We start from the raw sequence: 27,803 nt of genomic DNA, 5'->3' as shown, positions 1-27,803 counted from the left end.
TGTACTTTATGGATTTTGATCAGTATGCTCCTACTCTAAAATGTAATTAGTAGCATTAAAATTATATATTTATAACGAAAGTAAACAGGCAGATATATTTTAAAAAAACTAATAAATATCGTGACATAATTGGGACTATAAAAAATAAACTAATAAAGCAATCAACAGTGACCAATCAAAACGTTTAGACATCAGTCGCCGTAAACCAGACAATATTAGTAATAGGCGTTCGGAGCAACATTGATCAACACTATTACAACGAAATGTATTTCGTTACGACACAGATTATTATTTTGATCGTTTGTGTTTAATCGAAATACTCAGAAATTCTAGTATTAATCACTAAGCATAAAAGGAGTAGTAATTATGGATCAACGATCAGAAGGATCCAATTCCATAATCTACCCGTAGGGTATATTCATCCTCGCATCATGTAATTAAGAAGAAATCATCGGCCTACATAATCGGGCATCTATGTGCGGCCCAATAAACGAACCGAAACCGATGATCCAGAACCCCCCTGACAGTCGAAAAAGTTCCGAGTGCGCGCGAGGTCGGACCTGGTCGCATCCGAAAACCAATTAACACGCAAATTAGGATCAGCACATCTATGTGACGGCGATCAGAGCGCAATTAAACGCGGCGCCGTACCCACCAGGTACGCGGAGGAACAGACGGGCGTCCCTCCCCCTCCCGCGCCGCTCCACACCACGGCGGTTTCAAGTAGGTGCTTATCAAAAAGGTCAGCAGGCTCGGAGCCCCCCGAACCTCACTGCGTCAGTTCTCGGTCTGGCGTCATGGCCTGCCCCGATCGATAGGCTCAGAGAGAGAGCCTCGCCAACCCAGCACAGTTCTCGTCTGCCCGCCAGACCCGGTCCCTCCTACGGACCTCTTTTCCTTGAAAGGGAATCCAACAACTGCTCGTATTCATGCGCGCGTGGAACAGACACACACACACCGTGTGTATTGATCACTTTTCACTTCTCAGCAACAGCAGCAGCTCTCCAGTAGTACCGCTCCGTTGAACCCGCCGGATCTAGAACACAGTGTCTCTTTTGTGACGGTGTATGTGCGTGTGTACGCGGACCAAGGGTCGAAACGACGTCGGAAAGTGTATTCGAAAGCGGTGAAGGGCCGTGAAAACGACTTCGTCGGACGTAGAAACACCGCTAGCTTCACCGAACCGGGCGACCGTTCACGGCTGTCGAACCACGGTAGAAAACAAACATGGCCGACTGGATCGGCGGACGACGATTCGTACGCTGATGCCGGCCGAGTGATTTCGTGTGCACGGCGCGAGTTTTTTTCCGTTGTGTGTCGCAGGACGTGTCGGGAAAACGTCCCGGGATGTCGGAGGACGCGATGGAGACCCCGATGGAGGATGTGGCGACGGGGAGCGACAACAATTCCGAGCACAATGGAGACAATCCACGGGAAATCGAGCTCGAAGTGGAGACGTGTAGGCTGTGCGACGAGCTCGGTGATAAAATGTACAATATATTCGACGAGAACCCCGAGGGTTATCAGCTGATCGGGCTCATCAAGGAGAACCTGCCGATCGTGGTGAGTTTTAGATTCTGTTCTTGTCTTAACCTATAAAAATTGTCGTCCCGTCCCGTTCCTTTCCAGCTGTACAAATCGGATCCGTTGTCGAAGCAAGTGTGCGAGAAGTGCGTCGAGGGTTTACAGATAATCAGCAGCTTGAAGAAACGCAGCAGGAATACTCAGGAGAAATACGTGGAAAAGCTGAAAAACGAAGCTGACACACATGACAAAAATGTTCTCCTTTTCCTCGGATGTACGGGCAGCAAGGTCAGTACTTCTGTTGTTCTTTGTGTGAGAATCATTCCCTGATGCAATAAAACCTACATTACGCTAGAAACCCTGTCTAAAATACCGATCATCTGTTTTTCCTTCACTGTTTATAAATATTGAGATGCACATACAACATTAATATCATTATACACCCTATCTAAAATAAAATAAACAAACATACAGGGTGTTAAAACATTCATCAAATAATTTAAACCACAATTAAAACCCAGTTTTTTAACTAAGGTAATAAAACACCCATTTCGATATAGATTAACCAACAATTTTTAATAAATTGAGCCCAGAACATTTGATTTCCTTAGTTCTTAACCTTACTTAATTGCCATTATAAAAATTAAAAACACAAGAAACGAGTATCTGAATTTTAATTGATGGTTAATCTAATTGTTCACGTCACTGTAACCTAATTTATCTGTTTTAAAAGGATTTTCGTTTTTCTGGTTTCTAATGTTACGTATGAACTTTCTCACAGCTTATGAATAACGGTGAGAATGAAGATGACGAAGAGGACGAAGAACTGAAGGATGAGTGTACGTCCACTGATGATCTTACAGTGTTGTGTGCCAATTGTAAGACAGCCATTCTCGATGCCAGTACAGTTAATGGGGAGGTAGAGTTGGGTGCTGATCTCCATAAGATCATTGCGGAGTCTTTGAGGAAGAACAAAGTCATCACCGGTATGTTTAAAAAGTTGTTTTGCTTATGTATTAGTAGTATTGCATAGCTATCAAGGGTATCAAGATAGTTCACGTCCAATTAGTGAGGTAACATAGAGGGTACCACAGCCCCAAACAAAATCGTAGTGTATTTTTAGTTAAATATTAATAAAAAGAAAGATGTTGAGGAAAAAATAGAAATCCTGATGACCTTATTCAAATATTTTAAGAAATACATTAATGCATTTAAATGTAATTTTGGATAATTTTTAATATATAATTTAATAAACATCAGCAAGGAACAATATTACAAAATCATTTTATAGCAATAATATGATCTATTGTTATACAACTCTCCATACATTTTGAAATACAAGGATCAAGCCATAATTATTGAAAACAGAACAAATCTAGTTATAAATGAAAAACAAATTGTTGTTTATAAAAGAACACAGGTTTTTGTTTTCTGCGCTGGTATTTTATGTCATTGAGTAACTATATTGAGGAATAAATAAAATATCTTGATGAATTTCTTCAGATATTTCAAGAAATACATTATCCACGTAACGATATATACCTACACATTATTAATATGTAATTTTGGATAATTTTTAATATATAATTAAATATACATCAGTGAGGAACAACATTACAAAATTATTTTATAGAAATAACATGATGTATTGTTATACAACCCTCCGTACATTTTGAACTACGTGGACCAAGCTATAATTGTTGAAAATAGAAAAAATCTAGTTAACTGCCTAAAACAAACGGTTGTTTATTAAATAACGTAGTCTTTTGTTCAATAAATAATTTGATGAAGAAAAAATAATTGCCGTAATTTTTTTAGTTCAAGAAAAGCATAAAGGCATATGAATCTCCACTGTGTGGCGTAAACTGAACGAAAATTATATGTCACAGATGTGGTGGTCTTTCACAGATGTCATCTATCACATTGTCAAAGATATCACGTAAATGAAATGGTCCATTATTTATTTTCGAAAAATAAACAAATAATTATTTTAAATTGCACAACATAAATCTCAACGTATGTATTAATGAATTAAAAGCATACCTTTGAAGAAGTTAGCAACTCTAAGTCTGAATTTAATGAGAATTTAAAGCTTTTATAAGGAGGAGAATCAGTGTCCTTAGAGCCGCGGTATCTTTTCAATCTTAATCTGAAACAAAAATAAAACATTTTAGAACATTATCCAACTTACTCGTCAGATTTCTGGCGAAAATAGTTCCTAGTAGGATTGTATTAAGTTGTATCAACCGTTCCATCTCTAATAATGGTAATTTAAAAATCATCCTAACGATGTCATGTGTATACGCAGGCGATAGCGAGACCGAGAAGGTTTTGCGCAAGAGAAAGATCCAACCGATATACCAAGAGCTCGACGATTCGTTGTGTAGCAGTTTAACCGACCTGACCAGACGTACTGCAGGTATTATAACGACCCCCTCGGCGACACGTCGAACGTTCAACCAAGCTATTGTTCCAGGTGATGATGAATCTTCTCAGTTCGCCAGCGACATGGATTCCGAGGAGTCGGTCGAGGAGCGCCCGTCTAAGCGTAAGAAGTTCGACAGCGAATCAAAGAAGATCCAGGAGGAGATCAACGAGGCCCTGGCTAAGCGGAAGGAGCTCCCGGCCGAGGAGGAGGAGGAGGATGAAGCCGTCGAGGGCAATGTCGACCCCGTCGAGGCGGCGGCCCTTGAACCCGAGAAGGTCATCGATTACGTGGAGATGTTTGAACAGGAACCGGAGTACACGTAGGTTTTCGGCCGACCGCAAGCGTCGGAAATAACTAACGGTTTCTGTGATATTTCAGATACGAACCGTTGAGCTTACTTCGGATCTCGCTGAACGCAATAAACGCCCAAAACGTCGAAGAGTACTACGCCCTGCCATACGTCAAGAAATCGGCCGCGTGCAAGTGCAACACCTGCGGCGAGGGATTCAAGAACATGAAGCTACTGGCGCTTCACGAGTTTCATCACATGGACGTGGACATGGAGGAGAAGATCGATAATCCGCTACCATGGCCGGAAGATCACCCATACGCCAATGTCAGGAACAAGTGGCTTACGTATTTCGACGAGAATGGGTAAGGATCCTCGACGAACATATTATCATGGCTTACGGGATTGTGTTGCAGGTACGATGAGGATGACATTGTCATCGATAACAGTTTGAACATGAATCGCGAGGAAACCAGCCTATTGGTGGAGAAGAGCGAGAAAACCATGGACGTTTCCAATAAGGACGAGGTGGTTCTCGTCAACATGAAGCCCATGGTAATAGACTTGACCCGGTCAGCGTTTCGCGTTAATAAATATAATCATTTACAGGTGAACGGAATATATTTGGGTGACTACACCAAAGAAGAACGGAAAATGTTCTACCAATGCATGAGAATCGGCGGACAAACCAAACGGTTCTGTCCACTGTGCAGATACTGCTTCAAGGATAACTGGGCCATCGAGAGTCACTACTTCTCGTCCGCCTGCCACTACACCTGTCGTTATTGCGGCATGCGTTTCAACAAGCAGCGGCACAGATTCGACGAGCACGTCCAGAAGCACAAGGACAAGGACGATCCCGTTTCAGATAAGATTTTCACCGCGAGCAAGATTAACAACACCATGCCAAAGATCATCCAGCCTAACAAGGTTCGGAGAATAGTTCAGGTCGATCCGGAACAGCCCAGGGAGGTACGTCATGTCATGTTGCCTGTCAGTTTATCTTCATTTGCTACGATTTTAATTATTGTACGATAGACACTTTGAGCTTAACATCTAGTGTTACTGTTTTTAATATTCACTGAGTTTTACTCCATTGGACTAGATGAAATGGTTTTACTCTCTTTAATCTTCTGGTTAAACTATAAATATCTAGGAGCTGGAGAACCTCACCATTGATGTGCTGATAGAACCTCTGTCTAGTTATGTCTTTGAACATAGTACTTAATAACATCACCGACAGTTTATACCTTCAGGTCCTATGCAAATTTGTCGTTACGAATGTACCATAGAGCATCAACAATACCTCGCAGTACTTTATTATTTTGAAATCTTTGTTTGATAGTTCTATTATTTTGGCTGGTACAACCCCAGAGTTGTACATCATAAATCCACACTGGTTTCAAGCCTTGCTGGTAAAGAATATCTGAATATCTACCCAATAACGAGTATATTTTTTGTTCTAACTCAAATTGCTATTATTTCAGCTTGAGTTTTTTACATTTATTCTTAACATGTAGCTTCCCCCAGAGTTTAACATCAAGGATCATGCCTATTCAAGATATTTGGCTGTATTTCCATATGGAACTACTTTATTTTGATTCACTTTGATGCCCTATTTTTCTGTCCAGCATTGTATTTCAGCAAAAACTGGTTTGTACCTTTTCAGTTGATTCAGTACTGTTATCTCCAATGCTAATGTGAGTTATCTGTTAATGTAACGACATTTTCATTGAATGTAAGCAAGTCACGAGTGTACAGCAAATAAACGGCTGGTCCCAATACACTTCTCTGTGGCATACCTGCTTGTATTTTCCTTAAGTCAGGATAGGCTTCTCTTCTTGCAACGGATCAAGTTGCTATTATAACGTTGACCTTCCGTTACAGATCAAACTAGAAGAATTTATGCCGAGGACACAGATGACGCAGACCGACGGCCGCATGCGACAGATGGGTCCGTACGGTGGCCCCGGAGGTCCCAACGCCGGTCACGGCTTCGTCAAGATCAAGGAGGAGCCCAAGGACTTCGTGAACGCCCAGAACAAGAGCCAGAACCAGGCATACTTCTGCAGGAAGTGCTATAAGGTGTTCTTCAAACTGGACGAGTTCAACGCCCACAGCAAGAGCTGCGACTATAACCAGTTCCACACCTCCGCGCCACCGTATCGCGGGGCTCCCGAGACGGCCAGTCCCACGCCCAGGGCGTACCAGAATAATACGTCCAGAACCGCCCCGAATGACAGGAGGTCGAACGGAGAGTACACCAGCACCGGTAGACCCATCAGGAATTGTGTTAAGGACATTGGTCCCTATACGGTAAGGCATTTTGGTCGCGTCCACAGGGAACGGTTTTTTTCAATCATTCTGTGTTACAGGACGAGGTATACATTCCTAAACAATTATTAAATGAGACGGTGGCCAATCCAGCTCAAGGATTCATCTGTCACATTTGCGGAACGCCGTTCCCGACAATTTACTCCAGAAATAGCCACATGAGGATCCACAAAGGCGAACTGGGCGGTCCGGGATCCAATATGATGATGGCGCAACCCCCTCAAAACGTAAGTGAAGTACTAGTGTTAACATGAAGTGTCGCAAGACCAAATGCGCAAATATTTTGACCTAATATTGTCAGAGTAATAATTCAGACTTAAATTTGTCAGTGTTAGTTATTGTAAAACGACTTATTTCGTGATTTCGGAGGTTTTAACGCGTATTGAACGTTGGTGATGTGGAAAAATCACATTCTCGCTTAGAATGGTTTTGTTCAGTACTCTCACGTCTCATCAGTTTGCGACAGCCCTCTGAAGATATGGGAACTATTCACAGCATATTATTTTAGCAAGTCTCGCCAGTGTTAACGATCACCTTCTATTTTTCTTATCAGTCTCTATGATCTTGATCCGTGTCTATTTGAGAGTGCCTGGTAGCGGCTCCTCCACCTGAATGGTCGATTTCATCACAGAAATCTGTGAGGAGTTTGGGTAGCGACTGCAATTCCACGACCCTCAGAGATATCTTTCTTCATATTATATTGTATTCGAAAACTAAAAATCTCCAGTAATTTTGGCTTCTAAATTAACATTTTCAATCGAGTATATCTTTACGGTGATGTGACACCAGACTAGCTGATTTATTTTGTATATTTAGATGGTTCTATTTTGATTCAAACATATGCAACACAGGACACATCTCTCTTTCATAATAGCATAACATCATTAAAACTGATGATGTTCACATGTTGTTGATGTTGATGCTTTCATGTTGATTCTAACGTACCTTTATAAAAAAACATCTTTTTGTGTGGTATAACAAGAATAAAACAGAATGATGGTGACAAAAACAAAACTATTTCATGGATTCACTTGATTAATTAATAAGGAATATGGTGCTTTTTTACTAGTGGTTAGATGTATATATAACTGAAGCAGATGGCAAAATCCCCCCTTTTGAAAATGAGTGCGAGAAATAGAGTTATAATGCTGACTCTATCCTGATGGACCTGGAGATTGTGCTATAAAGCTTCTACAAGCTTTACCAACCAATCATATATACATGATAGAATGTAATTTGTTAGTATTAGCAGCATTGAAAAATATTTGTAATTTTAAATGCATTGCTGACGTAATATGACTGAATGATAAAATGAGTATTTGACCAAAACATATCTGAGGGGATACGTGAAATCCTCAATTCCATTGAAGAACGAAATCAAAGGAACACTTGCAGCCAACATTGTTAAAATATACGGTATATATCCTCGCAGCGCTAAGACACTATAAGTACAAAATGTATTTGCAATGACTATTGCACCTTTATAAAAAAATATAATTAGCTTGACTAATTACGGTTGAATTTCCACCACTAATATTAATAATTAAGAGGATTTATTAATAGTAGGTTGTGTTAATATTGATTTCATTTTATTTAGATTCTAGTATGTATTGTGAACTTTTCAAAGTATCTTCCATAATTCCATAGAAGTTATCATAATATATATACCTTATCAGAGCAAACCATGTAAAACAAAATATGCGACTGCTAATGTTTTTATGGCGCGTGATAAATAATTTAATCAAATGTTTATGAATCATGAACCAAGGAAATTGTTTGCATATATAAAGAAAAAAGAACAAACTTGACAAGCTAAGCTGAATTTTATTCCACGATGATAATGCAGGCATACAAAGAGGATGTATGATGCGTATATCGCAATTCGTAGGAAATCGTGAAAGCACCCGTACAGTGCTGACCTGACACCATCTGATTACCATTCCCGCCAGTCTTGCAAAGCTTTCACTAAATATTTCGACCTAAATTCACACTTGGTACAGTTTTGTTAAATGATATCAGAAAATCTATGCAGAATAAGATTGCCAAAAGAATAGAAGAACATTATGAATGAACGAATGAACGATTAAAGAAGCTTTCTAAATTATTTGCCGTGGATTAGTAACGTTTAATTAACTGTTGACACACTCACTCTGCTTTCTTTCTTTCTTTCATTCTACTTTATTCTGTTGCATATTCTTATTTCCAATAAAGTTTGTTATTTTTCTGTTTCTACATAGTTTATTTTTATTCCATTTTGTTTTGTTGAGCCCTAAAAAGTCATGTAAATGTGGTGTTAAAGTCAATATGTCAACTATATGATGTCTTCTAATAATTAGAGTATTATATAAAAGAATGCAGTGAGTTGGTACCACTTATTTTACAGCAGATTGCCAGATTGTTGATGAAGCCAAGGGTATGTTTTTGTTCATAAAGTACTTTATATTCTGGTAATGCTCATTGTTATTGCTTTATTACATGGTACGAACCCTTGAGGAAATGTTGATAAATCTCTGCATTATCCATTCTTTAGACGTGTGAGAACGAAGAGTATTTACCGTTTACTTGTATACTAATTCCGTTGTATACCTGATAGAATCCACTTGAAACTGATCTTTGTACCTGAACTGAACAATGAACATGAGTGGCACTAAAGGTTTAGAATTAGGCCATAGTTTCTGTTGGTGGTAGTGTTGAATATTGTTGATAATTGTTAATATACTGGTGTTGCTAGGTAGGTTACAGTGATATTCGATTGTTTAGGACAAGAAGGTGGATCCCTCGTATTCAGATGATTAGGATATTTTTCTTCATTAGTTTGGATAAGTAAATTTTTATAACTTGATAATTGCAATCCGTATTTGGACACGTTCTCGCAGTTTTTAATTGGTTTGTTTGACCCCGTTATCGTCTCTGCGCAATACATTATTCTTCGTCTTATTCGTAAAGCCTCGTATGGTTTTATAATCGTCTCAATCTCTACCTCTTCCATATAGGATATGTCAAAATCGAACATACTTTTTTGTGGCCTAACATCACATTTTAATCGTTTTTTTGTTACAGAATATTTTAAAGCAACGTTTACAGCAACAACAGCACATGCAGAGGGCTGGTATGCACCAGAAGAACATGTATCAGAATCCACCAAAACAACAGAACAACTATCCCCAATTCGAAGAGATCAAGGTAGTTATTTCGCGACCTTCCACTCGGACTCGCCAGACATCTGACCGTTTTCCTTATGTTCCCCAGATCAAGCAGGAACCCGTCGACAGCTTCGAACCCATGGTCGAAATCCATGAAGGTCACGAGGAACCGCCCTCTCCCCCGCAAAGGTACAACGCTGGCCCTCAGCCGCCGAGAGAACTGGGAGGCGGCGCCGTGTCGATCACCCCCATCAACAAAAGCGGCACCGGTGCGAAGCAGAACCTCAACCCCAACATCATGAAACTGGTCCAGAACAATCCCAACATAAGCATCAGCAAGAGGCCCTCGGATAAGCCGCAGCGTCACTCGACCGGGAACTTTTCAAGGGGCGGCGGTAACTATAATGGTAACGCCAGCTACCAGGGCCCCCAGTACCCCGCGACCGCTTACTCCGGGCCGCCCAATACCCCGCCGGCCAACGTCGACGATCGCTCGTACAAATGCTCCAGCTGCTGGGAGGCGTTCTCCAACAAATCCCACCTGTACTTCCACAAAAAGAACCAGTGCGAGGGCTCGCGGTTCCCCTGTCCCTTCTGCAAGAAGCGTTTTGGTACCGAGGCGGCCTACAGCTCCCACATATTCTACAGTCATCCCGAATAAAACTCTACGAGACGAACGAAGGTTTTCGCTGAATATTTTGAGTGGATTTTGTGCCTTGGAAATATTTTTTCGTTGTCATACTGTGTCCTAGTCACGTACGTCTATGTATCGTTCGAAGTTCGAGACGGCGTGTGTTTACGACGCGGGGATTGCGAAGTGTGCTGTGGAAACCATACACTAATCTTTGCCGTCGTTATCACGACCCCGTCACTACATATCTCGTATCACAAAGAAACCGCGGTGTCAACCTCTATTTTTCAGATATACATTTTGTTTCCGCCAGAAATGAGAAAATTGCTAGACTGAAATTGATTTTAAAAATAAAAGTTTCTTCCCTCTCTCGTCCTGGATCTGTGAAGTATAATCACTCCAAGTTTTAGTCTGTAAATTACGTGCCCTGGATCGGCGAGTTTTTTGCCCCTGTATATAATTTTTATTGAATAATGGAAGTATGAATTACCAAAACAAAAAAATATACGAAACACTATTTCCTTTTAGTTGTGTCTGTAAATATATTCAGTATATTTTTTTTATTATTATTATTATTATTATAATTGTAAATCACCACTTTCTTCGAGTTCGATGTGATTTGTATTTTATATTTATCATGTTTTCCCCTTGCTAGATTGGTAGGTTAATGACATTCGACACATTTTATATTTTGCAACTAGAGGTTAGTTACGTGAGGCATTCCCCCACTTTTGGTTCGAGAATGGTGTTGCCAAAAATCTATGATTTTTCGACTGATTTTTTGAGTTATGTTAATTAAATATGTATATTAAGTATAGCAACACAATAAAATACTTATTTAAGAACAAATGCGTCTTTTTTTGGTAATATTGGTGTGTTTTAAAATGAAATAGACACGTTTGCAGTTGGTTGAAATCGTTAAAAGGAAAACTTATGATTTTTTCGCTCTTGATTTATATATTATCATCGTCGCTCTATTATTTATGCAAAACCTTTTATTGACAAATAATGACGAATGCAAACAAAATCTTTCCAGCTGTGTATGTATACAGATAAAATAAATGAATTAATCATTATACATATTTCCAACCAATCTGAACGCTAAATTTTTATTTCTAGAATGTACATTTTATTTTATGCCAATAACTGTCTTAAATGAATTATTTAAAAAATATGTTTTCTTTTAAACCTAATAAATGAAATAGCTGCAACCCATGTGTCACTTAAACTGTAAGTGTAAAAAAAATATAAAGTAGAGGTTAATCTGGATTATTAAATAACGGGTTATTATATATATTTTTACTAATATAAACGTATTAAAATTTTTATTTTAAACTAGTTTTTAAATACTGTACAAAAAGATCTGGTATCCGATTGATTTCTGGCGTGTGCATTTTAGAGTATGTCAAGTATTGTCTCCGTAACAGTTGAAGCTGTTGTACACTAACTTCCGTAATATTCACGCTAAGTCCATCGAAGCCGGGTATCACGAAATCACCGCTTTCTCCCCTGGTTTTTGCTCGAATCAGTTCATCAGTGATACTCTTTGTAATCCTATCTAAATCATATAAAAAGTTTGTCGAGCTCAATGGTGGGTTTTCGGTGGATTGATTCGGTTTTGGGGGCGCTTTTTTAAACAAACTAGAGTATATTTCCGACGTATCCATGGCTGACTCCGGAAATACCGTGAACAGTGGCTTGTCCCAGCGATTATTCCCATTCGGATCTTCATATCTGTAAGTAGTTTATTACTATTTTACCTATGAGGGAATGTAGTTAAAAAATACCTCATTAAAAGGGCATCAAAGGTTTCTCTGGTGTATTTCTCAGACTCACACTTCCTATTTTCGTTAAATTCCCACGCCACGTCTCTATTGATTTCCGTGTGAACTGTACACTGGGTATTTTTGTTCGCTTTTGTACCACAAAACAGTTCATACCGATATCCCTTGATATAATTCAAAGCGTCTAATATCACAACATTGGTAGGGGATATTAATTTAAGCATCTCGCTCTTCAACAACCCCCTGATGTGTTTTTCCTTGTTAGAATCCGCGTAAAATGCATTCTTGTCGAAACCAGCTTTAACGATCTGAGAGTATTCACTTATAATATGCACCTCCTTGCCTTGCGCTTCGAAAAACCGTTTCAATTCTTCAGCGCGAGTCGTCTTACCACTACACGGGACTCCGGTTACAACGATTAAAGGCATATCGAAAGGTAAACCTCCCACTGTACCTCATTAAAACGAAAAGTGAGGTTATAATAGCGAGGGGAACTATCGAATGACAACTTCCAAAACAGTCGATAATCGCGAAATCTCTCGATAGTTAAACAAATAGTCGAATGTAAATGGCTTGAAACAATGAAAAATGAAATAAACGAAATGAAGATTTTTGAAGGCCGAAAGGATACATATTGTAGTCTACGTGATATATAGAGGCAGAGAGTATTTAATAATTTAATACCGGTAATATCATTCTATAACGTTGCTAAAAATGTTAAAGTATCTCTGTACACTAGATAGTTCGCATTTTGAAATGTTGTTTCCTCTACAAAGTGACTGCAGTTAGAAATGTCTGAAGTTGCCATAAATTGGAGATAACGGAATTTATTTGTGACAAGTTATTAACTTGGACTGGCTATTTTTGTTATCATATTGAAAAAATATCAATAGTTCAATAAATATTAATATACCCCTACCAAAAACTGATAAATACAAATCTAGAAACAAATGGATAGTAAGAAACAATCAATTAGTAAACACTCAATGTTTTCTAATGTTGTCTAGGTTAAGAGAGTTAGGAATGTCGTAGTTACAATGTATAGAAAAAAATGTTCAAATGAACAATAACATATCGAGACAATATCGCGCCAAACCATTTTTTATCAGAATAATTTAAAAAATTAAAACAATCATCGTTATAGCTAGACAAATAATGTAAAAAAAACTCAGAGATGCAGTGGATGAATTGAAATTGTTAAGAATCAATAAACCCAAAGTTATCTTAGTACTCCAACATTTGATATCTAGCAGAAAATGTTATCAGTTAGTTATAATCGGTCTACAAATAAGATAAAATTTCCTAATCAGATGGTTTTATACCTGATATATAAATAGGTGTAGAAGTCTTGAGTACATTGAACGTTATTTTGATGGTAAGAATCACTGTAATGTGTTGTTCAGTACAGATGTTTTGTCGAGCATTGTTGATCTTCAACTTGAACGTTCTCATTATATGCGCGTTAAATGTGACCGATAACGATGATTTGGCGGTAAGTTTTTTAATTCCGAAATATTCGCACATCATCCGTTTATCCTAAACTATTCTAGATCCCTAATATCGAAGAATGGGACATCGTTAAATTCAGTGATACCACTTATAAGATTGTTATAAACGAAAACGGAGAATTTTCACCTTTAGACGTTCCCATTGTTCTACAAAACGTAAAGGGATATGTAGAAATCGAAGTGGCTTCAGGTAATATTGATAAATACTTTCTCAAAATCTATTTTATGCAATACGAATGCCGTTATTAATATAGAGAAATAGCAATTTTATTATCGCGAAAAAGCAGGAAGGTTTTCTAAAATCTACTTACAACTTATTCGATTTTAAATAGGTTTTGGAGCACTAAAAACTACCACGGTATTTTCAAAATTTCAAACTAAAAGACCTCCTATTATTATGCAACGCTTTATTCAACGTTCTTGTAGCCTCATCTAGCCCGTTAAGTTTAAACTAAAACTTCGAGAAACTATTTTTGTTACTGCAGAAAATTTGTACATTCTACGAAGAAATAGCAATTTTATTATTGCGAAAAAAGGGACGTTTCCTTATCAGCTGCATAATAACTATGGAATTGCATAATACTACACTACGACGCTATTTTCAAAATTTCAACCTAAAGACATTTTATTATTATGCAACCCATTGTTCACAGATTTTGTGGCGTCATCTAAACAGTTAGAATGCAACTAAACTTTCGGAAACTAATTTTACATGTTTTTTTTATTACAGATAATTTAAATGATTATATTCTAACCACGGATTACGATATCGAAACGGAAAGTGTTATTATCAATTTTAAAATGGCAACGAGCAAACCCTTAACGAGAGGAATCGATGTCGTACTGCTGGAAGCAAGGGATATACAACATAACACCATGGCGAAAGCTATTGTGTTCGTTTTTAATCCCAATTCCGAACTGAACCCGTACCGTTTGAAATTCAACTTCGCCGGTACGGATTATATTATCCTTAATTACCATTATTTTAAATGGTTTCTTATTCTACTGATGCTAAGTGGTGTTTCTATATTGATTATCGAATTACACGAGCTTGTAAATAATTATAGAACTAACAGAGTGCAGGAAATTAAATATAAAGAACTGCAACATGTTTGAAATAAATATTTTTTATACGTATCTGTTCTTTTGTTTCGCCTACGTCAAAAACCTCCTCCTAAAGGAAATGAATCATGTCTCATGAAGTTTTTTTTATCCATATTGAATACTGTTTGTTACTCTTAGAGTGCTAAATAACATCTTTTATTTCATTAATGTACGTAAAAATATATTAATCAATTAAAACGCGGATGTTTCTAATAATAACAAATCATTAAAATTAATTAAAACCAGTTGAATTCGCGGCAAACTTCATTAAAGTATGTGTCACTCTCGACGGGACGACGTATGAGTGGAGTCGTGCCTGCCGGTCATTTAAAAATATCGAGTGATTATTAAGTTATAAGACAACAAAAACTTATATTATGGAAGGTATTTTAGCGAAACTATTAGTGCCAAATAGCAACACCGTCCACGAGGTAAGAAACGTTGTAATATCCGTGGGAAAAGTAATCTCGCCCACATAACCTCACATCACACGTGCATGATAAAAACTACACATTACATACTCTACGTTTTATACAAGGGAACGAAAGAACTCAAAGAGGCCTTCAAGAAACCAGAAGCTGTACCAGCGATATGCGACGTGATCGTGACATCGACGAACCCCCAAATCCGACAATCAGCGGCTGTTGTCCTCCGCAGGAGATTAGGCAAACGCAGACAATGGGGCAAATTGAACGTCGACTTAAGAAATAGGTGAGGCTTTCGGCAACGCGGGCTTCGGCAATAACGAGCGCTCGGTGTTCTGGTTATTTTTCCAGGATTAAACAGGGTATGCTGCAGGCTTTAGTTAGCGAGCAGGAGAAGGTGGTGAAGAATGCCATCGCCCAATTCATTGGCGTCATAGGGAAGCACGAATTTCGAGATAATACGTGGCCCGAGGTCTTACAGTTTGTGCATACGTTGTGCAGCAGCGATACTATAGTAGACAAAGAGGTAAGTCATTGATATAACCAAAAAATTGTGTGTGTATGTGGTTAAAAGAGTAGGATATGAGTCATGGTTTTAATTGAAATTAAATTTGACTTTACAGGGTGTTAACGATATAAAAATAAGTTGTTTTTTTACATTATCTGTTGCAGATGGGAATGTATACTTTATCGATAATGACAGAAATTTCACATGGTTCATTTATAGTTCACTCTGACTCTTTTGCTATGTTATTTACAACTATTTTGACTGGTCTTAGTGAATTAAACTCCAACTTGGCCTACTATACCGTGCTAACGATGAGAAATCTGGTACCAACCATCAGCGGTCAGCAACAGGTTGGCACTGATACATCCGTAGCCCCCGTGGCAATTTAAAAACATCCTAATTTCAGATGATAAACGCCTACCATCAACTGTTACCCAGGATTTTGGAGATCATCAACGCGTTCGCTTTGGACGACGACAAGCGGGCTTGCGACTTGTTCGAAATCCTGGAAGAGCTGATCGAACTGGCCATCACTGTGGTCGCACCGCATGTCAAGCTCATCGTGGAGATGTGCCTGAGGCTGGGGAGCAACAACCAGATCCCCACCACCGTGCAGATAAAGGCCATCAGCGTGGTGGGTTGGCTGATCCGTTTCAAGGGCAAGGTCATCCAGAAGAACAAGCTGGTCGAGCCCATCATAGACGTCCTGATACACCTGATGGCGCAACAGCCCGAGGACGACGGCAACGAGGAGTATTTCTTGGGCGATCCGGACCAATTCACGTCGGTGACGATAGCCACCCAGACATTGGACCTGATCGCCCTGCACATCCCCGCGGAAAAGGTGGTGCCGTACCTCTTGACGAAGGTTGAGCCGGCCATACAAGGGGGCGATATCTACGCCCAGAAGGCGGCCTACTTGGCGTTGGCGGTTTTGGCGGAGGGCTGTGCGGAAAGGATCCGGGCCAAGTATCTGGAGCCCTTCCTCAAGTGCGCCTGCACGGCGATTCACAATCCGAACGCTGTCGTTAGAAATGCCGCCCTTTTCGCGTTGGGGCAGTTCGCGGAACACCTGCAGGTACCATATATTTTTAGTTTTTTCGAAATTATTATTAATGAACGACAATCCTTTGCGCTATTTTTGTGTGGTAAAAACAAATTTTGGTCCTTCTTCTGCAAGGAGGGAACAAAAAAATGATTTCCGTGATGAAAAATCGATGTATTAACCTATGTCATCAAATTGCTCTGGAGTTAAGTCTTTCCACCCACTGTTTGAAGTATTTCTGGAGCTCTTCAACGTTGCTATCGCCCAGTACCCTTTAGGAAGCTGTTTTTACCGCCCCTATTCCCCCTAATACTTAAGGTGGGGAATAGTAGAACACATAGAGTTCGAACAGTGATTTATGTTGTGTGTCTCGATAAATTCCTTCCTCTACATATTTCCTTTCCCAAACGTTTTAAAACTTTCAAACAGAAGTACTGATTAATAGTCTGACTAAAGGGAAGAAAGCCTTGAAGGACATTTCCACGAACATAAAAACACATTTTGGTCTCTCTCTTGTTAGGCAAAAATAAATAATAATAACACGGATATATATCTAGTCTGCTAGGAGAGAAAAAGAATTTTCGTTATGAAAAATCTTTTTATTATCCTATTTTACGAAATTCCTTCGGGGTTACATCTTTCTTCCCACTGTTTGGGGGACCCCTGGTGCTATCCAACTTTGGTATCGTCCAATACCCTTTGTGAAGCTGTTTTTACCGCGCCTTATTCCCCTTAATACTTAGGGTGGGGAACATAGAACATTCTTGAGAGTTTAAACTGTGATTTATGCTGTGTATCTTGATAAGTTCCTTCCTCTTCATGATTCCTTTCGCAAACATTTTAAAACTGCCAAACAAAAGTGTTTAACGAAGGCGAAGAACAAATTTAGCGAAAGCACGTGTCATTTGCAAATCCTGAGTCGAAATTCGTTGTACTCGTCCTTTCGAAATGCCGAAGGTCGTCCAAAACGAGCACAATTTTCTAAAGTACCCAAACCACTGGGAAACTTACATGTCATAGCACTTGATAGGCTTGCTTGTTGATTTCTCAAGCAAAATTGTAAATGAACTCGTCCCCTCTTCCTTTCGGATCGCCATACTCATTTGAAAAAATAAATAAAACTCATTTGAAGCATCCAATCCACTTGGAAACACAGTTGTTGATTTTTCAAACAGGAAACGAAATTTTAAAGGCACGCATAATTTTTTTGTTTACTATATGAGAATACTGAGAACAATAAAAATTGTTAATTCTTGATAGCGGTTATTCATTCGAACATTTGGGATAGATATAGATATTTCTTAACTACAACCCTACTTTTCCACGCAAGATTCACTTGATGACTGGGGAGCAGAAATCTTTTTTTTTTTTTATTTAATTATTACATTGCTACTAGTCGTTTCCATCTAACCTACAATTTGTCTTTATGATAACTTAATATATGGATATAACTAGGAGGACCCATCGGCCCTATAAATAATGAAATAATGTATATACATGTCACTTCTGTATTGTTTATTATATGCACCTCACTACACAATACTACACAAGATCAGATGGTTTGATTCTTTTGAGTCTGTGTCCTGTTCTGGTGGTATCCAAAAGCTGTAATACTTCAATATTCTCATGAGAATGTAGTCTTTTCTCACGGTGAACTGCACATGTACAGATTTACTGTCATTAATTCTTATTTTCCAAGCTTGTGTCCAATTATTTATATTGTCACTTGCCTGTTGTAATTTTCGTGTGGCTTCTGCACTATTATCTCCGACAGTTATAATCGCAGTATCATCAGCAAATGTAGCCGTCATAGTATTCGCCATTTGTCGTATATCACAAGTGTAGAGTAGATAAAGCATTGGTCCCCGTACACTTCCTTGTGGTACACCTGTTTTAGCTTGTTTTATTGTAGAATAAGCTTCATCTTGTTTGGCAAACATTCTGGTTGTAATGTACAACTTTAATAGTTCGGTGTGTTGTTTTAGTAGCATTTTTTGTATGAACAAGGCCTTCATGCCAAACTTTATCGAGAGAGTTGAGCAGAAATCTTAAAACAAAAGTTCGTTACTCCCCTTCGAAAACCCTAGCTTTTCAACATCCAGTATTTCTCAGGATTGGTTTACGTTGAATGAAACTTATTCAAAGCAGATTAACCATTCACTTCGATGACATATCAATGATTCCAGTTTCGTTTCCCTTCAGCCCGACATAAGTCACTACGCCGCCGAGCTATTACCGGTGCTGTTCGAGTTTCTCGGCCAAGTGATGCAACAGATGCAAATGAAACAGGAGAGCCCCAGCTTCGACCGGTTATTCTACGCCTTGGAGACATTCTGCGAGAACCTCGAGGACCGCCTGATGCCCTACCTGCCCACGCTCATGGAACGGCTGTTCGCCGCTCTAGACCCAGCCGCCGGTTTCTCGTTCCAGCTGAAGCGGGTGGCCCTGAGCGCGGTCGGTGCGGCCGCCACCGCTGTCAAGGAGGGAATCGTGCCCTACTTCCCCCGAATCAAAGAGCTGCTGAATATCTACATCTTGGTCGACCCCAATTCGGAAAAAAGCGACGTGCAAAGCTACGCGCTGGGTGGGTATCGCGGCGACGCGTCAACAGGCTAGATGACTATTTTTGAGGAACTACTTTACGACAATTTATTGCGTATTTACTTTATCCAGGATATAAGTTGTGATATTTCTACGAGTAGTGTAATATAAAATAGGCGCTAAAACGCTCAAAATCTGCGCGTGACGTAGTTGTTGTGGTCGCACCGAACGGTTTGTACGGGTAGAGGTCTTATTTATACTTTATTTTAATAACTTTGTGTTATAATTAGTCATTATAATGTGTATCGATGATCCCTAATCTAATAATACATCGGTAAAAGCTCCAAACAAGTTGTGTATTTTAGTTCTGAGACAGAAAAATAGGATTGTGATTAAATCTTGCAAGGCTTAAGTAGTTTGAACATCAGTCATTTAGCAACAATAGTCTGAACACAGCAATAAGGCCATCATAATGTAAGTATTTACTATTTTAAGTACGTTTAATTATGCGTAAAGTAATTAACGTAATATCGAGGTAAATAACATCGTTGATAACATTTGATAACTAATGATTTGGTTTTTAAAACACCTAATTATTTTGTCCTTTTTTAGGTATCCAATAATATGGAAAACAACATTTATTATAATGTGATGGGTTTATATCTCTACAAGATTCGGATACCAACCAGATGAACTCAATGAATATTAACCGCCGTTCACTACTGAACGACCATATATTCCCAAAATGCAAAGAAAAATATTAATTAAATTCTAGGTTTCAACAAGTGTCAAACAACAAATCTAGTTTCTTGTACATCAATAGTCCAATGTGACTATCAAGTTTTTACAGCCTGGTATCTTTGTGTTCTGGTAGAGACAGAAGTTTTGAAGAACATTTCACTAACGATAGCTACTTATAAATGATGTATGAACCCAAATGTTATCACTGAAGTCAAGTAAAGTAAAAGAAACTAAGGGGTGATCTAGTTTAAGAATTCATAATGTATTTCAATTGCATGTGTGCTTATACATTTGTAAAGCTATTATTTTAATAAACTTCAAAATTACAATTTGTGCATTTTATTTACCTAAATAATACAAAGTAAATTGATACAATACCGGATACACTTTTGCTTTCACAGAGTTACTGAAATTTTAGGAAAGAAAAAGTGTAAGAATAATTTTAATCTTCTTTATGTGTTATAGTTACTATCAACTATGTCAAATGAATGTTTGATAGCTCTGTCGAATACATTTATACAAATATAGGGCACCTGATTTTAAATAAACTCTTACAGTTATCAACTGGCGATTGAACTATTATTGGGTACTCTTAGAGTTATTGCTTGCACTTATATATTTTCTTGTCAAGTGTTATACTGATAGTAACAGGTTAACTGAAAAGTCCCCGGCCTGACACCTAGATGGCACTATTAGAATTAAATCCATATGTTTTTTGAAGGGAAAAATACAGTTGAAGTAAAAACTTGGCTTGATGCCGAATTTCCGGGTACTGTCCCAGGAAAATCAATCATCAAGGATTGGTGTGCTAAGTTTAGACGTGGTGAAATGAGCACCGAAGACGGTGAACGTAATGGACACCCAAAAGAGGTTGTTACCGACGAAAACATTTAAAAAATCCACAAAATGATTTTGAATGACCGTAAGTTCAACTGAACGTATACATCATATCATTCTCTGTGCAAAGTGGGTGCCGTACGAGCTCACTTTTGACCAAAAACAACGACGAGTTGATGATTCGGAGCAGTGTTTGAAGATGATCAAGCGTAATAATCCCGAGTTCTTGCATCGATGTGTGACAATGGATGAAACATGGCTCCATCATTTCACTCCGAAGTTCAATCGACAGTCATCCGAGTACACTGTACACGATGAACCTGCTCCAAAGCGTGGGAAAACGCAACAGTCGGCTCGCAAGGTTATGGCGTCTGTATTTTGGGATGCGCATGTGATAATTTTCATTCACTACCTTGAAAAAGAAAAGACCATCAACAGCGACTATTACATAGCGTTATTGGACCGTTTGAAGGTCGAAATCGCCAACAAAACAGTATTGAAAAGTTGGAGGGTCGCTATAATCAGTGTATCACCCTTGAAGGGAATTATGTTCAATAAAAAAAACATTTTGCCAAAAAAATGTGTTTTACTATGGTAGGCCGGGGACTTTTCAATTAACCTGTTATTTGTGCTTAATGTTCTTTAATATTCTACCACATTTCATCGTTAGCGTGTCTGGAATACTCACTTTGATTATATGAAAGTTCTAATGTACTTTTTAAAACTATTATTTCAAAATAGTTCAAACTTGGAATGCGGAAATGATGGTTAAGAAACGATAAATGACGTCAATATTTCGTAGCACTTGTAAACGGTGTTTGACTTAACGTGGCGAATTTCGAAATGTGTTTGTATTTCCGGTAAAACATTAGTAATCCAGTTTTTACTTTTGAGATAAATGTATTTTTAATAATCCCTCTATAGTTTTATTTGTTACCGTCATCTAGCCTATTGCGATCTAACAGCATTCTCGTCTAAGCCGAGTCTTGATTTCCAGAAACTTTGGCCGTAGTCGCGCAATTCATCGGCCCCGAAAACTTCAAGCCCCACGCGGAGGAGTACGTCGGCATCGGGCTGAAGCTCCTCGACGTGACTCAGGATCCTGACCTGAAGAAGAGCATTTACGCCCTGTTCGCCGCACTCTCTATCGTGGTTAAGGAGGATATCTCGCCTATTTTACCGAAGGTGGTCAACGCGATGATCGAGAGCATTCAAAGCAGCGAGGGCATAGTGGTATGATCTTTAGATTAGGTGTTTAAATTGATTTTAAAGGATTTACAAGTGGTCATCGGGTCATTGGTCATTTGTAACTAAATTCATGTTAAAGCCTACTTTTCAGCATATGATACGTTTCGGTATATTTTCAGTATAATACACTATTTAATAAATATCCATCTGTCTTGATAGATTGTTATAGATTCTTGTCTAGATTTTTATATTTTCCATAATAACTTGACTCCATGTAACTTGACCCTTCTATTATATTTATATATAGAAAGAAGTAAAATCAAAATTATTTTTGATGTAATATATCGGCCTATAAATTAGTTTTAAAGGATTTAAAAAGATGGTCATTGGGTACATTTGTAACTAACTTCATGTTAAAGCCTCATTTTTCAGTATGTGTGTTTTTAATTTAATAGGTCTGTTGAGTTGAATAACATAAAAGTAAAGAAAGATCATGTATGCTTATATTTGATGCTCCGAAGTTGTTACAGTACAGAAAATAATCTTACATATGATACTTTATTATAATTTAATTTATTAAGTTATTAATACTGTGTTGATTATTGAAAGTTAATGGAAATTAGATTTAATTAAAGGCTATTTTATAAATGTTAGTGAGTGTTAGTTCTTGAGATAGTTTGCATATGTTTTAATGTTGTATATCAAATATATTTCTGACCTTATATTGAAAATACTGCAAAACCAAGTTTTAGTAACATATCGCTTTTAAATTAACCCACAGGGCTATCACTAATATAAATAAACTGTAATTATGTCGCAACAAGGCCTTTACAAATGATTTCCGTTATAACGTTATAATCTCCACCCATTTCAGACGCACTACGACGAAGAAGAGAAAGAGGAAATCGATGTATATGGAGAAATATCAGACGAAGACGACGACGCAGAGGAGGACATCGAGGGTGAGTCTTCAGCTAGCGAGGATTCAACTCAGTGCCGCTACTCTGTGGAGAATTCGTACAACGAGGAAAAGGAACAAGCCTGCTTAGCCCTAAGGGAGATTTGCATTAACACCGGGTAAGTTAACGTCGTCCGGATAACCGCGAAATAAACAACGTCCCCCATCGAATACAGCAACGCCTTCCTCCCGTTCATCGAGAAGAGCTTCGAGGAGATTTTTAAGCTGGTGAACTACCCACAAGACGACATCAGAAAGGCCTCTATCGAGGCTCTGCTGCAGTTCTGCATCACCCTGTACAAGGCGAACACGCCGGAGACCAAGGACGCGCTGTATAAGGCACTCCAGATGTTCATACCGAAGTGTTCCGAGCTGATCCGGTCGGACGAGGAACGCTCCGTGGTGATGATATGTCTGGATTCGTACGCAACGCTGCTGGAGGAGGTCAAGGCCGACGTATTTGCCGGTGAGGGTCATCGGGAAGCTATCATGAACTGCGTGGTGGACGTATTGAGTTTGAAGGTAGGTTTTTGTTGGTTTAAATGACGGACCCGCGATGATAAAGACGGGACCTTTCAGACCATGTGCCAAGACACCGACTTGGGTACGCGGACCGAGAATAACGAGGACATCGAGGCTGAACAGGACGAGCTGTTGTTGGAGTCTGCTGGCGACGTGATCCCGAAATTCGCCGCGGCCATATCGCCCGACGATTTCGTCTGTTATTTCCCCAATGTCTTGAAGTTGCTCGCTAACAGAACGGTAGGAATTAGCGTCCAGAACTATCGACTGAAAATAGTAATTACTATTTGAGTTAAATGCACATTTCGACTGTTTTTCTATTCAGCGATAACAGACGAAGATGTACGAATATTAAATAATGTTAATTGGTAAGGGGCATTGTAAAAAAGGGAATGAAATAATGATCCCAAATATATTTAATCGTATTTTAATACTTGGAAAGTAACAATGACATATAATCGAAGTAATTGGTTTAATTCTATTTCATTCCATCATACTCTTACTTTTTTTTCACCAACAGTGCCATAAATGAGACGGAGTTGTATATATTTCTTGGCGAACTTTTTTTAGTAAAGGAAAAAGATATTTGCTGTAATTTATTACCCGCAAAATAACGTATTTTCTCAATCAATCTTTATGAACTCTTTAACCATCGCATCCTTCTTAAACACAAGAATAATTTTATTTGTTGTTAATAAGGAATATTTTATTATTAGGGGAATATTATTATTCGTTGAAACTTGAATGAAAGAAGTTTTAACACTGAAATCGAAAAAATAGAAAAATAGTTGCCAAGATAACATAAACGCAGTCAAAATTATTTTCCTATTATAGTTGATAGTAAAAAGTAGTAAAATCAGTCGAACCGAAAATAGCGACTGAAACAGTTGATAGTCGTTTTCACTCGATAGTTCCCATCGCTAGTAGGAACGATTGATAAACCCGTCGCGGTCTCGTACTGATTATCTTTGGGTTCCAGATGAAACAGAACAGCGTTAGTCAGAGATCCTTTGCCTTCGGCACGTTGGCGGAATGTATGAAGTCCCTGGACGTTTACGTGGAGAAATTCGTGCCCCAACTGTTGAAGATGTGGCTCTCCGGGGCCAGGGACCCCGCCGACGAGGTCAGGAACAACTCCATTTTTGGCCTGGGTGAGATGATCCTTCATGGGAAAGACAAAATTTTCAGGTACAAAGACCTCCGTTACCATCCACCGATGATATACGGTGTTCTTGTTTTCAGTCATTATAACGAAATCTTACAAGGACTGTCACAAGCCGTGGCCAAAGAAACCCATGCAGGGACCCTGGACAATATCTGTGGTGCTTTAGCTAAGATGATACTGGTAAATTCTGGTGGCATTCCTCTGGATCAGGTAAGATTAAGTTCTAATTTGCTATGGTTTTAAAATTGCAAAGTACTTATTCTACAATAGATACTTTGGGCTTAACATCCCCATCACTGTTTTTAATGTGGACTGAGTATTACTATTAACTTTACTGGACTAGGTCAAATGGTTTATCCACTTTAATCTTCTGACTAAGCCAACATTATCTAGGAGCTGCAGAACCTCAACATTGATGTGTTGAAGGAGGCTCTGTCTTTACCATCGGGAGGCATAGTTCTTGCTAACGTTATTGACAGTTTCTAACTTCAGGTCCTTATGCAGATTGTCATTATTACGAATGTACAATGGAGCATCAACAATATCTCGCAGTACCTCGTTATGGAATCTTTGTATGATATTTCTATTGCTTTGCCTGATAGAACTCAAGAGATGAACACCAAAAGTTCACACTGGTTTCAAGCCTTGTAAAGCAAATGCTCATATATACTGACAGCATATTTTTTGTACTGTAGCTTGAGTTCTTCATGAGTTCATTTGTAAGTGGTAAATGTAGCAACATTTTCATTAAATGTATGCAAGTCTCGAGTGTACAGCAGATAAAGGAACTGGGTCCAATAATACAATTCCCTGTGGCACACCTGCCAGTGGTTCCCTCAAGTAAGAATAAGAACCTTCTTGTTTGACTCTGAAGTGTCAGTGAGTTATATATATATATATATATATATATATAATCATAATTCCATGAGCCACCGCCCACATTCGTGGAATTTATTGTAGTCTGAATGAATAATTTATTAGTTTGATGATCTTAATTAATGCTTTATTAATATTTTCCCGATAATAAGGCCAAACCAGGATCCTTTATTGTAATCAGCGATAAAATCGATTTACCGGAGTTTTCAAAGGTTTTTTAACGTTTTTCCTCCACAGGTACTACCAGGTTTACTTCAAAAACTACCCCTTCGAGACGACTTCCAAGAGAACGAGGCTGTGATTAAATGCTTTGCCGCGCTGTACCAGCAGGGCAACCCCGTACTGAAGCAACACTTCGATGCCGTGATAAAAGTGGCGGTTCACGTGTACCACAACGACCAGGTGCCAAACGCCGGTGAGTACCTCAAATCCCGAGTAAACCTTTCAGCCGGTGATGGAGGAAATGTTTCAGAGACCAAACGGATCCTAACGGAGTTCCTCAAGCTGGCGCATCTGAACTTCCAGCAGGAATTCGTGGTGGCCGTGAGCTCCCTGGGCCCCGAGGCGATAGCCAGCGTCGAGAGGCTCTTCTCCTAGACCGCGCGGGCCGACAGAACCAACCCCACACACGCAGCTTTAACAGATTCAAATCCATACATGGATATATAGATAAATATGTATCAGGCATCGTTTTCATTCAGACGGGGATTGATTTTTTTAATATTGTTATTGTGGAGATTATTTATTCGTTAGTTAAGCGAGGGTCCGGTTTCCCTTTTCCCAGCCCGGGAAAAGCGAGTTAACCGGGTTCCGGTCGTCGTCGTCGTTCCAGACGACGGGAATCAGGTCGTTTCTCTGTTTGTTCGTTTTTAAGTGATGTTGATGACGTGATGGATCGCTAGAGAGAGGTCTTTAATCGAATGTTTTGTGTCAAAACCGAGGATAGATAACGAGATACCGGAAGGAAAAAACAAATCGAGTTGCCTAAAGATATATGTTTTAGTTTTTTTTTATAAAGTAAGTGCTTGTGTAAGCAGCATCGATGGTTATATTAATTATACTGTTTTTATATTACACGTTGTACGGTTAATAAAATTTTTGGTAAAATACCCGTCTTTTTGTTGTGTTATGTTTAATATTAGGTGAAGCATCTCCCTATTATCAACTAAGCATCTTTGGCAATAGCACATATAATTCAAAAGCCTCCTTTATCGTGTTAGTCCAAGCTACTTTGTTTATTGGTTTTTAATCAAGTTAAAACAAACAAATTTGATTACACCCTTAACCAGATTTCCCAGTCTTCTTGTCAAACAAGTTAGTTGCTGTGGATATTATGCCAACTTGATCTTTACGTTTATCAGTTACACATAAGTACATAAATCAAGAATCACCAATAGATAAAATATTTTCTTAAGACTAATTAGGTAATTGTTAGTTTTTTAATTCATATGTTCTTAATTATTATTGTTGAGTCAAACTTGCTCTACTGATATAATGATTTTTATTCAAACTGAAACAAAAGAATTTTACTACTCCGTTTGATTTCCCTAACCAGAATTCCCAATTCTTTTGTTTATTAAGTTAGTTGCTATGGATACTAGGCCAACTTGATTTTTATGTCAAAAATAGCCAATATAAAAATCAAGATAACTGCTAGTTTTTTTTAAATTTATATATTCTTAATTATTATTATTGTTGGGTCAAGCTTGCTTTACCTATATACTGGCTTTTTTTTAATAAAATTAAAGCAAAATAATTTTACTATGCATTTTAATTCCGTTTGTTAAATTTCCCAATTCTGTTGACTAACAAGTTAGTTGCTATGGTTACTGGGTTAACTTGAACTTCGATTATTGTTTATTACACATAAGTAGCTACATAAAAATGAAACAGATAAAAAACACTAACCTTCTATCAAAATGACAATTGCAATTTTTTAAATTTATATATTTTTAATTATTAAATTTGAAAAGCTTACTTTACTAAATTACTGGTGTTTAATAAAATTAAAGCATAAAAAGTTGGATTAAAAATTGGAGCTGCATTTGTATGAGGATGGTTAGGAGTATTCCAGCATCATATAGTTTGCTCTGAGGTCAAAAGTCATTCGATTAAGATGTGAAAAATCAGTGCTTAGTTTAAAAAAAATCTAAGAAGATAGATTATAACTATTTAAATATGTTTGTTGCGTGAGGGAAGAACGACATTCTCACATTTTTGTGACGAAATCGACCTTTTGCAAGGAAAAAAGA

The 27,803-nt window shown here is 38.3% G+C and overlaps 4 protein-coding genes and 1 long non-coding RNA gene across 6 annotated transcripts; 4 read left to right on the top strand and 1 right to left on the bottom strand.

The window, feature by feature from the left end:
• The first annotated feature begins 595 nt into the window (after positions 1 to 595).
• Positions 596 to 11,198, top strand: LOC143203630 (uncharacterized). Of its 2 annotated transcripts, none has more exons than XM_076415864.1 (12): positions 596 to 1,563; positions 1,630 to 1,812; positions 2,306 to 2,510; positions 3,833 to 3,943; positions 4,001 to 4,271; positions 4,331 to 4,606; positions 4,658 to 4,796; positions 4,851 to 5,213; positions 6,129 to 6,557; positions 6,617 to 6,802; positions 9,636 to 9,758; positions 9,825 to 11,198. In XM_076415864.1, the coding sequence occupies exons 1-12, from the start codon at positions 1,348 to 1,350 to the stop codon at positions 10,377 to 10,379; spliced, it is 3,057 nt and encodes a 1,018-aa protein (XP_076271979.1). In that variant the 5' UTR covers positions 596 to 1,347; the 3' UTR covers positions 10,380 to 11,198. The 2 variants fall into 2 exon arrangements, with proteins under 2 accessions (XP_076271979.1, XP_076271977.1); XM_076415862.1 differs by having other exon boundaries at positions 856 to 1,563; positions 3,989 to 4,271.
• Positions 11,199 to 11,659: 461 nt separating this feature from the next.
• Positions 11,660 to 12,623, bottom strand: LOC143203627 (protein KTI12 homolog). The gene is made up of 2 exons (XM_076415860.1): positions 12,137 to 12,623; positions 11,660 to 12,083 (listed from the first exon to the last, which is right to left on the bottom strand). Exons 1-2 carry the CDS (start codon positions 12,559 to 12,561, stop codon positions 11,675 to 11,677), a joined length of 834 nt encoding a protein of 277 aa, XP_076271975.1. The 5' UTR covers positions 12,562 to 12,623; the 3' UTR covers positions 11,660 to 11,674.
• An 823-nt stretch (positions 12,624 to 13,446) lies between these two features.
• On the top strand, positions 13,447 to 14,778 carry LOC143203628 (uncharacterized). Its single transcript, XM_076415861.1, has 3 exons — positions 13,447 to 13,625; positions 13,684 to 13,831; positions 14,372 to 14,778. The coding sequence occupies exons 1-3, from the start codon at positions 13,506 to 13,508 to the stop codon at positions 14,755 to 14,757; spliced, it is 654 nt and encodes a 217-aa protein (XP_076271976.1). The 5' UTR covers positions 13,447 to 13,505; the 3' UTR covers positions 14,758 to 14,778.
• Positions 14,779 to 14,872: 94 nt separating this feature from the next.
• On the top strand, positions 14,873 to 26,658 carry LOC143203625 (importin-4). The gene is made up of 14 exons (XM_076415859.1): positions 14,873 to 15,176; positions 15,284 to 15,456; positions 15,522 to 15,696; positions 15,843 to 16,028; positions 16,085 to 16,756; positions 18,926 to 19,307; positions 21,840 to 22,075; positions 22,905 to 23,107; positions 23,165 to 23,510; positions 23,568 to 23,750; positions 24,490 to 24,698; positions 24,753 to 24,885; positions 25,789 to 25,966; positions 26,024 to 26,658. The coding sequence occupies exons 1-14, from the start codon at positions 15,123 to 15,125 to the stop codon at positions 26,146 to 26,148; spliced, it is 3,255 nt and encodes a 1,084-aa protein (XP_076271974.1). The 5' UTR covers positions 14,873 to 15,122; the 3' UTR covers positions 26,149 to 26,658.
• Positions 18,140 to 18,628, top strand: LOC143203629 (uncharacterized). The gene is made up of 3 exons (XR_013007384.1): positions 18,140 to 18,212; positions 18,299 to 18,373; positions 18,569 to 18,628. It is a non-coding gene; the product is annotated as an uncharacterized LOC143203629 (long non-coding RNA).
• Positions 26,659 to 27,803: the final 1,145 nt, after the last annotated feature.

Source organism: Rhynchophorus ferrugineus, unplaced genomic scaffold (genome assembly GCF_030347505.1).
Source record: "Rhynchophorus ferrugineus isolate W39M unplaced genomic scaffold, kcgeb_rfMv2 rfM10, whole genome shotgun sequence".
NCBI lineage: Eukaryota > Metazoa > Arthropoda > Insecta > Coleoptera > Curculionidae > Rhynchophorus > Rhynchophorus ferrugineus.
Note: the sequence above shows the minus strand (reverse complement) of the source record. Positions and strands in the feature narration are given on the sequence as shown.

What these genes read in the sequence shown, in the direction of transcription:
- LOC143203630 (XM_076415862.1), top strand. Translation starts at nt 1,348, where the DNA reads ATGTCGGAGGACGCGATGGAGACCCCGATGGAGGATGTGGCGACGGGG. An exon ending in TGGCGCAACCCCCTCAAAAC is followed by an intron (nt 6,803 to 9,635) that starts GTAAGTGAAGTA and finishes TTTTTGTTACAG; the next exon opens with AATATTTTAAAGCAACGTTT. An exon ending in CCCAATTCGAAGAGATCAAG is followed by an intron (nt 9,759 to 9,824) that starts GTAGTTATTTCG and finishes TATGTTCCCCAG; the next exon opens with ATCAAGCAGGAACCCGTCGA.
- LOC143203628 (XM_076415861.1), top strand. Translation starts at nt 13,506, where the DNA reads ATGGTAAGAATCACTGTAATGTGTTGTTCAGTACAGATGTTTTGTCGA. An exon ending in CCGATAACGATGATTTGGCG is followed by an intron (nt 13,626 to 13,683) that starts GTAAGTTTTTTA and finishes AAACTATTCTAG; the next exon opens with ATCCCTAATATCGAAGAATG. An exon ending in AGAAATCGAAGTGGCTTCAG is followed by an intron (nt 13,832 to 14,371) that starts GTAATATTGATA and finishes TTTTTATTACAG; the next exon opens with ATAATTTAAATGATTATATT.
- LOC143203625 (XM_076415859.1), top strand. Translation starts at nt 15,123, where the DNA reads ATGGAAGGTATTTTAGCGAAACTATTAGTGCCAAATAGCAACACCGTC. An exon ending in GAGATTTGCATTAACACCGG is followed by an intron (nt 23,108 to 23,164) that starts GTAAGTTAACGT and finishes CATCGAATACAG; the next exon opens with CAACGCCTTCCTCCCGTTCA. An exon ending in GGGAAAGACAAAATTTTCAG is followed by an intron (nt 24,699 to 24,752) that starts GTACAAAGACCT and finishes TCTTGTTTTCAG; the next exon opens with TCATTATAACGAAATCTTAC.
- LOC143203627 (XM_076415860.1), bottom strand. Translation starts at nt 12,561, where the DNA reads ATGCCTTTAATCGTTGTAACCGGAGTCCCGTGTAGTGGTAAGACGACT. An exon ending in TTTGATGCCCTTTTAATGAG is followed by an intron (nt 12,084 to 12,136) that starts GTATTTTTTAAC and finishes AACTACTTACAG; the next exon opens with ATATGAAGATCCGAATGGGA.